General features: G+C 44.5%; 2 protein-coding genes across 3 annotated transcripts; both read right to left on the reverse strand.

Moving 5' to 3' along the window:
• Positions 1 to 228: 228 nt before the first annotated feature.
• Positions 229 to 2,539, reverse strand: LOC111257393. Of its 2 annotated transcripts, none has more exons than XM_022826968.1 (2): positions 1,227 to 2,539; positions 229 to 586 (listed from the first exon to the last, which is right to left on the reverse strand). In XM_022826968.1, exon 1 carries the CDS (start codon positions 2,495 to 2,497, stop codon positions 1,403 to 1,405), a length of 1,095 nt encoding a protein of 364 aa, XP_022682703.1. In that variant the 5' UTR covers positions 2,498 to 2,539; the 3' UTR covers positions 229 to 586; positions 1,227 to 1,402. The 2 variants fall into 2 exon arrangements, with proteins under 2 accessions (XP_022682703.1, XP_022682702.1); XM_022826967.1 differs by having other exon boundaries at positions 229 to 589.
• Positions 2,540 to 2,685: 146 nt separating this feature from the next.
• On the reverse strand, positions 2,686 to 9,216 carry LOC101781764 (serine/threonine-protein kinase tricorner). The gene is made up of 13 exons (XM_004968418.4): positions 8,943 to 9,216; positions 7,523 to 7,697; positions 7,175 to 7,258; positions 6,132 to 6,373; positions 5,802 to 6,045; positions 5,534 to 5,613; positions 5,342 to 5,426; positions 4,942 to 5,073; positions 4,743 to 4,856; positions 4,300 to 4,344; positions 3,738 to 3,819; positions 3,489 to 3,539; positions 2,686 to 3,400 (listed from the first exon to the last, which is right to left on the reverse strand). Exons 1-13 carry the CDS (start codon positions 9,146 to 9,148, stop codon positions 3,312 to 3,314), a joined length of 1,629 nt encoding a protein of 542 aa, XP_004968475.1. The 5' UTR covers positions 9,149 to 9,216; the 3' UTR covers positions 2,686 to 3,311.
• Positions 9,217 to 10,565: the final 1,349 nt, after the last annotated feature.

The raw sequence follows: 10,565 nt of genomic DNA on the forward strand, positions 1-10,565 counted from the left end.
CAAAACGTAAGGATTCCCTCCCCCTTCCACCAATAAACTATCTCATTTTGCCCCAAAAAGATTTGTGCTGAGTGTCGCTCGTGTGCCCTCACAAATTGGCCTTGAGGCCAATAGGGCCAAGTCCAAGGTCAGGGCCAGGCCGGAGAATCCTGATTTGTGACTCTTGTTGATTTGTGACTTTTGTTGGGTTTCAACTCTATCCTACTCTAACTTGTTTGGGACTGAAAGACGTTGTTATTGTTGTTGTTGACGACGATGAGCGCGTCTGGTTCAATTATGACACTACCCATCCCTTGCTGGATTGCAGATCTCTCTGACTGGAGTTTATCGTGCAGTCTGTTTATGATCCTTGCTGGGAACTGCATCATAATTTAACCTATGTATAAACAAAGCACCAACAAGCAAGACAGGAATCTAACCATCAAAATGAGACGTGCACCTAAACCGCTAATTGTTCTAAGTTCGTATCATCCTCATCTTCAGCTCCCACGCTCGCCATATCCATGGGGATTCTTAGAAGTTTCTTGCTATAAGATCCCAGCAATGGCGTCCCTGGTCGTTTCAGCTCGCCCTTTGGAGTTTGGACCTGCTGCGCCAGCAAAGGAACACTTATTTAGTTTGTTTTTACTACTGCTTAAAACAAATGTTCTACAAATTCAGCCCAATAACAATAATGGTAGAGATTCTAAAGACCATTTCAAGTTTTATACTGCGTGCAGCAGCACCAAAGTGAGTAGCTTTTTTGTCAAAGCAGAAACCACATCGCTGTTTTCATTTCGACCATCCATTTTAAAGATATTTCCTTCAGATGAATTCCCTACGCTTGCCAACAATTCTACATTTCAAGACTTATTTGCTTTCATCAAGGCTCTACCAGATTACTGAAATGTTACGTAGTGAGCTGCGTTGAATGTCTACTAAACCTCAGACATTTGGCATCCTCATCTAGCGCCACAGAAACAGCAATTTCATGGTGTACATAAAGCTCCAACTAATCCAGGAAGGTAGTAATCATTCCTGCTTGCTAGTTGCTACTGTACTGGGTAAATAATGTTTTACCGTTCTTAATATTTGATCATATATGAGGCCCAACCCATATGTCACACCCTCCAAGTGCCTCTTGCCAATCACCTCGTTGCTTTTGAAAGTACACCCAAGTAGCAAAAGATTTCAGCCTAAAAACCAAATGTAAGAGAAGATTGGTGTACATTGCAAAGTATAATTACCTGGTGCCATGATCAGGTGCTCAGAGATCCTACTCTGGGTGTAGGTCAAGCTAACGTCGAGAGCTCTTTCTGCACCAAACTCGGCAACTCCTCGCAGTGTCCCATCGCTCATGTCAACAGCAATTACCCATGCCTTGTTGTCCCGGAGCTCAACCTTGGTCATTAAGTAAAAAATGTCACCATCGTGCAAGCTGAGTGTCGGGTGGCCTGTATAGAGTCTCTCCAACATCATCTGAGGGTTTCCCTTCATCATCCGGCACCTTTGGAAGCAACTCAAATAGCAGCAGATTACGTTCGACATGGATGTCACGAGATTCAAGCTTGTGTCCTGGACACCAGGAACCCTCGTGAGGAGAAAAAACCTCCTTGCTCCATGTTGCAGCTACCCAACCATCATTGATGTAGCCGCTATGTGATCCTGTGACTGTCATGATTTTGTCCAGGAACTCGACGACCTTGAAGTGGCCATTGACGACAGCACTGTCTCGAGTGTGCACTGGACTGGAATAGCCGGTGCAGGGGCTGATGAGCTGCGGCGGCATCCTGATGTATCGAAGCGTAGGGTCACCGTGGAGCACGTCGAAGAGCAGGATGCCACGCCACATGTCGACGAAAGCCACGGTGCCAGGCTCTCCTCCAATGGTGACCACATCGGAGGTCTCGTGCCGGAACCGGAAGCCCTCTTCGCCGCTGCTTCCCTGCTGCCGCTCCGGTGGCACGAAGACGGCCTTGGTGGTCCAGACGTTCCTCTCGGATGAGCCACGGTGGAATGCAGATACGTCGTCACGGAGGGCGACGACGGTGAACTCGGCGCCGCGGCTGAGCAGGGCGGCCTGCTCGTCGTAGAAGAAGTAGAGGCTCGGGTGCGGGAGCAGGTGGAGCGACGGCGGCGCCCCATCGGCGCCGCCGGAGGCCTTGTAGACGTAGTACTCGTGCAGGCTGGGGCACAGCATTGCGTTGCGGCTGCCGATGGAGATGCGGAGGAGGAGGACGTTGGCGTCGGCGGCGATGATCTTGGGCTCCCTGGCGAAGCCGCTGGGCTCCTCGCCGCGGCAGTGGACGCAGAAGTAGGAGACGCGCGGCGGGTGCGCGGGGAAGATGGTGACCTGGATCTCCTTGTTGTCCCTGGTCAGGCAGGCTGCGGTGGTGGAGTTGCGGCGGTCGGAGAAGTAGGCGTGGAGGTCGAGGAGGGCCCAGCTCGGTATCGGTGCGCCCGCGAGATCAGCGCCGGCGCCGCCATGGGAAGGTGGATGCAGGGAGGCGGCGTTCATGGCTGCCTGCGGCCTGTCTCCATTTTCTTCTCGTCTGCTGGACTGCTGATCAGGAGATACTGATGAACCAATCAATAAAAACGGCAAATCTATGATGGCACCTGTGTGGATAGATGCCCATGTTGAGACTTGAGAGTGGTAAAATCCAAATTTCTCAGAAATGTAGTCAGAGTCAGAAATGCAGCACAAAATTCACAACTTGAATCTTCACCAAAAACATGTCAGGTTCCATAAATCAACGAGAAATAGCAGGTGAATGATAGACCGCACAGAGTTCAGAGTTCCTAAAAGGGTGGGTCACAGATCAAGAGCCAAAGATGCTGTAAAAAGATGTTTTCTTATAAATAGCTACAACAGCTCTGCTACGAGAATTCCTACTTCAGAAATGGGAAAAATTCCTGATACATATCAAACACCATCACGAACAACAACAGCTCAGCCATGTAATTCCTGCCGCAAGAACACCATCTTATTTCCTTTCCGTGATCCAATGTTAGCAGACCGGGAACTGCCACAAGAGAAGGCCGCAATTTGCTCCGCCAACCTGGGCAGCCAGCCGCAAGGTGCAATTTCTCCAAAAACCTGCCCCCCATATGTCCGACGAGCCCTTAGCACATGGGACCTTTGTTAAAGTCCTTGCCATGCTATTTTACAACTAGAAACTTTGCTGGATTTCTACAAAACGCCCACCCACGGTTAAAAATGCAGAAACCTGGCTAAAAATGAGCAGGTTGTCCAGATGGAACCACATCATCCAGGCGTTTCGTGTGCTGATTTAGTTTGGAACTTTGCAGAGGCCAAACAACACTGACGGTTAGGGAATCATTGGATCACCAGATGAAACGGTGTGCATATGTGTGTCCCTGCCGTTTGGTTCCATTGGAGAATCCATGCCTGGTGGACCTGAGATTGGTAATATCCCAGTAAGATAAGAGTAGACAGTGGAGTGATCACAATAAAGGTTACATGTCACTGGCAAAAAGTATGTTACCGAATATTGAACCAATGGAGGGCCTTGTTAGAGATGAATTCCTTTGCAGATCTGCATGCATTTATAGTTTCAGTCTTTCAGAAGTAACATTAGTATATATAATGTCCATCTACATGCCATGGACACCTAGCATGTAAACACTGGTAATTCAGTGGAAGTGTGGAACGATTAAGCTCCCTAAAATGATTGCTTCGGCAATTAAACACACAGAACTCCTTGATAGGGTAACAATGTCATAAGGGGACAAACCTGAAATTTTTATTGCTTTCACGGCATCAAAATTTTTGTATGTATAACCCACAAAGCTCAGATCTTTGGAGTTTAGCATCATCTGTAAATTTGTTCCACAAAACATATATAAGAGATTGAGAGTGCAACGGAAAAAATAGATGTGTATATGTAAGATTAATAGATGAACATAAAGTCTAATAAGATAGGCAGGTGGTTTTAACTTTGAGTTACTAGTGCAAAAAGCTGTTCTAAATAGCAGACAATATAACCTTTGTTCGGCAACAGAGTAATACCATGCCTTGTAACAGTAATAGTACAGCAGTACTGCTTTGTACTTCTACAGCACATAAGAATATGGATAATACAGTACAAAACATAATACATCTAATTTTCTTATGGCAGCTTGTATCAACATGAATAGTGGGAGTGAGATCATAATCCAATGGGAAAAAAAAGAACTCAGGAAACCAGTTTGTCGATACACTAGCAAGCTGGAACGAAATAGATGATAAAAATTAGAGCTGCATTGATATTTTTTCTGCTTTCAGACTAGTTTCTGAATCTGAATGTACATGCATACCTTTCTTGAGGGCCCAGAGCCTGTTCTTGCTGGAGGATTTTCCAACTGCCACAGAGAGTAATGAGTAAGTTGGAGAAGTGCGTTTCATAAGCTAACAAGAAATTAAGTAGTGCAAACTCAGAATGCAAAACCCATAGTCATGCAAATTCAGAATAAAAACACAGATATAAACATAACCTCGTACATGAAAATCATTGGTGTTCCTAGAAGTTGGAATAAGGAGCAAGAAAATCAATCAAACAGTACCGGCAGACTACCAATAATAACTCGCTATATTCCGAAGGCAATACTTTTGTTGATTGACAGGGTGTACAGTTTGAAGAATCCAGAGAAGGAACAAGAGTAAACTTATTCACCAAAATGATTAGCTGGAGATTGACTATAGTCTACAATTTAAAGAATTGTGGAGCAGCAAAAAATTGAGTGCAAAGCACTTCACTTACTTCCTCAAATTTCATGAAATTCTGTGTATCCAGTTCATCATTTACTTGAGGCTTAAATGCTGCTTCCATTTCATAAAGTTTATCCCATGCAACTCCTCGGAACCAAGGATGTGCCTAATAGTAAACATAGCAAGAAAACACAGTAAATAAGACAAGAACTGTAAGTCAAATTATTTCTTTTCTGTGACAGGGATGCTACCTTTATTTGATCTGCCCCTGCACTGCCAATCCTGTGGTCAACATCACATAATAACCGGCAAATGAGATCTCTTGCTTCATTTGACAACTTTGCATCCTCAGGAAACTTCAAATGGTTTCTCCAGTGCACAATCTAGAATGATGGGAAAACAGATATCAGTGCAGCTCTCTAAGAAAAAGCAGCTTAAGCTTTTAACGATTCAAGAAGTTGATGTGCAAGGTTAAAATAAGACTTATTAGACAATATCCATATTCCATAAGCTAAGCTTAGTTTGATGATGAGCCTAATCTAAGCCAAAGAAAATTCACCAAACTATTAGTAAGTTAAAATGGTAAAACTGAGCAAAAGAAACTATGTATGTCTACATTCGAGGAAAAAATAAGCTCTTAGAAAAACAAACCTTTCGGCATGTAGTTATTGGATCATCAGCATAAAATGGTGGATACCCAACGAGCATCTCATACATGATAGCGCCCAGGGACCACCTGAGAATAAAATAGAGTACAATAGATACTAGTTATTAAAATGCAAGACACATACAAGTGTCCCAACATTAATTTGACTGCGAAAACATTATTCCAATAAAGCATACCAGTCGCATTCCATTCCATATCCCTTCTTTAGCAGAACCTCTGGAGCGATATAGTCCGGTGTCCCAACAGTTGAGAATGCCTGGGCATCAACATAAATGTGAAGTAAGAAAAGCTACTAAGAAACACTGAGATTGTACATTGTACATACATGGTATCAATTTTATTTCCTAGATCCTGGTAAGGATATCTACAAGATATTATGCAAGCAAAAGAAAAATTATAAAGACTGATGCAATGCCAAATATATAAACTGTACAGTATGCATACCAATTTTCTCCTGTTCATCTGCCAGTGCTGAAGTTGCTCGTGTTGACTTCTCCATCTTCTACCATTTGCTGTGTCAGACAGAGAACTGTCAACATCCATTGATTCCCTTAGGTTATCATCGCCCATGGGTTCATCTTCATTCAAGGTTGAGAGCTTAGAACAGTCGATTGGCTTGCACAGCCCAAAATCTGACAACTTCATGTGACCATTCTTATCTAGAAGCAGGTTATCAGGCTTAATATCTCTGCAAATGGTAACAAACCAAATATATAAATCAGCAAAATGGTAGAACTACAATACATTAGATGCATTTAAACAAAGATATGTAACCTGTGGATGTAGTTATGTTTATGGATGGATTCAATAGCAAGAATTGTTTCTGCGATATAGAATCGCGCAACATGTTCAGTCAAGGTATCCTCTCTCATGAGAAGGGTCATGATATCACCACCAGGGAGGTACTCCATAATAAGGTAAAGGTACTCAGCGTCTTGGAAAGAATAGTAAAGCTTCACAATGCAGTGACTAGCAACTTCAGCTAGCAAGTTTCTTTCGGCTCTGACATGTTCGACCTAACAGGGATAATAAAGAAATCCATTAACTCAATAATAGACCACAACTGTTTCATGGTCATTTGAAAAACATCTGCATAATTCTGATAAAAAGGATTTTCTTCACAAACAAGACAGCAAGACCTTTAATAGCTAAGTCTTAAATTGCCTCTTCAAAAACATCAGAGATTCTGATAAAAACAGATTCCATAGTACAGTGTGTCCTGAATGGTTAGATATCAAGCTAGTAACCTTTTTAGTAGAGTGATGTGAAGCCTAGTCAAGACAAATTTCTAAAGAGGGATTTTTTAGTTTTTACAACTATGATGAACAGCACTTGATATGTGATTTCTTCAAACATAATAGAATATAACAACAATGACAAGATCAGGAGTTAAAATAAGGCATAGCAACATTCACGGGGTTCATCCAAACAAAATCAAGTGTTTACTGGTCTCAAATAAAGTTCCTGGTAACTGAATTAAGATAATGAAAAACATGTCAACTAAATGGATGATTCAAAAAATCCTCTGGATAGTAAAATATAAATGAGTACTATCAAGCTCAGCAAATTTACCCTCGTAGGCTTGTAGCATTGGTGTTTTCTGTTACTTGGTTCTCTCACACATCATTTTACAATTATATCAACAAAATGAAGTTCAAACAGTACTAATAAATGGAAAAGGAACTCACAGATAGCAAAGCACTTTCATATAATTAATATTTACATCCAGGTAACTAGATGAAACATAAGCCAGTCAATGGAGCCAGTATAAACTACAAAGCAGGAACCGAAAAAGCCAGAAATGGAAGCTATCTTACTTGGCCCCTGACAACCATATCAGACTTCTTGAGTTTTTTCATTGCATAAATGTGGCCAGAGGTCTTCTCTCGGCACAGTCGAACCTGTCATATACATTATAAAGAGCACAAAATCTTAGGAGGTAAGATATTAAAGGCAAAAGCAACAGTTGCAATACTACAAATACTTGCCATATCTGAAATATATAAAACACGCCTTGCTTTCCCTAGACTTTAAGAATTTATGGACATAGGAAATTACTGCAAGTAACTACATGCACAACCATCAACAGTAACATAGGTATAATTAGTATTAGCAAGTGCTACACTACATGTGGAAAAGTATATGTCAAAATTCAGTTAGCAGACCTCTCCAAAAGCACCTCTCCCAATGATGGTGAGCAGCTCAAAGTCATCCACACAAATTTTGTGCCTCTTAAGTCGCATGTATTCAGTTTCCTTCCTCTCCAGATCTTTTATTAAATTGATTTGCTGCTCCTTGGGAACTTGAGAAGAAGCTAGCTGTCTCTCCAATTTAAAGCGCCTGCAATGCATTAGATTCTGTAAGTGGTAAAATACTAAAAGGGGAATAAAAGATGCACATTCTTCAAATAAAAGTCATGGTCTCAGAGGTAAAAAGAAATCTGATTAGAATAAATTGTAATACCAAAGGATGAGGCTCAACAAATAACACTCTCATAATTATGAACCATAAATAGTAGGTCATAAATCAAATGTATGCTTAGTGTAATAAGAGATCAACATATGAAAAATGCGTGCTCATGATATATATACACAACCGGCATCTGATGGAGTATTCCACAGAAAAGAATTCTACTTCAACGCGCATCAATTTAATGTTCAAGAATGTATTGATACAACTGGCATCTGATGCATTGTTTCCTTTTGAAGAAATAGGGAAACGGGAATGATTTTTCACCTTGGTAAAAGAAAAGGAAAGGTAAGACAAGCTGGATGCCATTAATGAATGATGATTCCTCATAAGGTAAATTACTAGCATAATTAATATAACAAGTGCATCCATTTTTAAAGTGCATCACCATCCACTGCCTATTAATGGAAAGATCATGAGAATGTCAGATAGTCCATTCTCAGTTCAGAACCAGCCTGAAAACATGCCCTAGTTACACAAAACCATCTGTCTCATAGTGATTTTAAACCAACACAAAGAACACTGCCTACACACTGCAAAAATAAAGGGAAACAAAAAGGAGCACATGCATTGGAGCAGATTTGAACCATTTCCGCCTGACGCATTTAGCAGGCACAAAGCATTCGAAAGCAACTACTGGAACCAGCTCCTCCCCCATCTGAGAACTATCTGTCACAGCTAAAACATGCCACCCGGACCTCGAATTGCAGTTAGAGGTGATCAATCCCAGAATCTACGACGGTCTGGTGCACCATACTCCACTAAAACACCCTACATCACAGTATCGTGGTATGCTAGAAATTCTGAAATCACGGCTAGCGAGCTACTAGTACTACTACCCTGCATTCCACAAGCAAGCACACGGAAATAAGCAGCCAAATTACTACTACCCTGCATTCCACAAGCAACCACACGTAAATAAGCACCCAAATTTAGCAGCTCGGATGGTCAAGGTCCAGCTGCGGGAGCTCGAACCAGGCCCACCCCAGCTCAAACCCCCTCGATCGAGCTCGCAGCGCGCGAGATCTAGCCCAGCCGCGCGCAGCCTGCAGCCAGAATTGGTGCCCCGTGACCGAGGCCAGGTGGGGATCGGGATCGGCAGGGGCGGGGCGGTACCTCTCCTTTCGCTCCTGGATGTTCTTCATCTGCGAGCGGTAGTGGTTCTCGATGAACTTCTTCGTGGCGGCGACGCGCTCCATGGTGAGGGTGGACCCCACCGCCTCGGCCGCCTCCCCTTCCCCTTCCTCCGCCACCGCCGGGAGCGGCTCGGCGGCGGCGGGGATCGCCGCCGCGGCCGGCGCGTCCGCCATCTCGCTCTCCATCCCCCCACCCACCCCCTGCACCTCTGGCACTCCCTCTAGCTGTCCCTCTCCCTCTCCTCCCTCAGCGGCTGTGTATTTTCTCTCTCTCTCTCTCCTTTTTGCCCTCGGTTTCTGGGCCGCGCCGTGCTCTCCTATGCGGGCGATGCTTGTCGCTGCGCGGTGCGCGCGCGCGGAGGGTGCTTATATACAGGGCCAGTTCGCGTTAACTATTTTTTTTTTTTGAAATAAACAGTTCGCGTTAACTAATCGGGGGAGATCAAGAGTAAAAGTGGCTCGGTCCACGGCGGACGCTGGAGACAGGTGCGCAAGGGTACAGTACAGCTCGAGCTCTTTTTTATCTATTTTTTGTCTTTGCTTGCACTGAGCAATCTCTTCTGTCATGTCTGATGGTGTTTAGCTGTATCCACGTAGAAAAGGGCCGGCCCATCTCAGGAGCTGCGCACGCCTGCGTGCTGCTTTGGAGTTTTCAGATGGATAGACACCCGATCTGTTTTACTCCTGCCTTCTAAATGCAAAGTATAATTTGTGGTGATAACATATATTAAAAAAAAAGTATACAAGCAATGTTCACGAGCTGACACGCTTGTGCTTCGAGATTAACAGCATGTGCCTTGTTGAGCTTAACTGCTTAAGCGTGGGAGGAAAGGTTTTTTTTTTTCCTCCGGTGTTCATCGGGCGCGGTCCACGTGGCCGGTGGCCCCACGTGTCCAACACTGCACATGGGAGCCCATCGGGCAGTAAATAATGGCGCGCGATTCGTTTTTCTTTCTGGTCAGTGGAAAGAGTGGAGTGAACTACAGTATCATAGTGAGTGACTGGGTGCGCTGACGTCCGGAAGTGGTTTTGTTGTTGCTATGATTACCGTATGATGGAACGAACCCTCGATTAGCAAGTGGCCAAATAATGGCGGGAGCGGGATATCCCCTTTGCAGAAAAAGGAAAGTGATTGTTGCGAGCACGCTTCGGCAATTACGTTCACTCTCTTTGCTAAACCTGGCAGCGGTTGGTTCTTTTGGGGAAGGAGGAGAAGGACCACCGCCCCCGGCTTGCGATCGATCGAGGAGTTCGTCCGCCCGCCGACGAGGAGCGTACGGGCCAGGTACGGCGCGACAGATCGGTGGCGTGCTGTCGTGTCGGTGGCTTCACGCGCTGGTTGAATTGACTCGCATCGTGTCGGGCGGCACCAACTGCTCCGAGCCGGATCGTTCACCGCAGGCTAGTCTTTTGCTCTGTTGCTTTCAGCTCTCGTCGTCCTCAGACGTCCGCCTCGTCAGATGTACGACGTGTCACGTAGCGTACTGGTCGGTCAGTGGTCACCCACCCAGCTACTGGCAAGTAGGTTGACCTGCAGGGCTCTGACCGACCCCCAAACGCTTTGGATCTGCGTGCGTGCGTTTGACATCCGAGAGAAGAAATC

Source organism: Setaria italica, chromosome V, assembly GCF_000263155.2.
Source record: "Setaria italica strain Yugu1 chromosome V, Setaria_italica_v2.0, whole genome shotgun sequence".
Classification (NCBI taxonomy): domain Eukaryota; kingdom Viridiplantae; phylum Streptophyta; class Magnoliopsida; order Poales; family Poaceae; genus Setaria; species Setaria italica.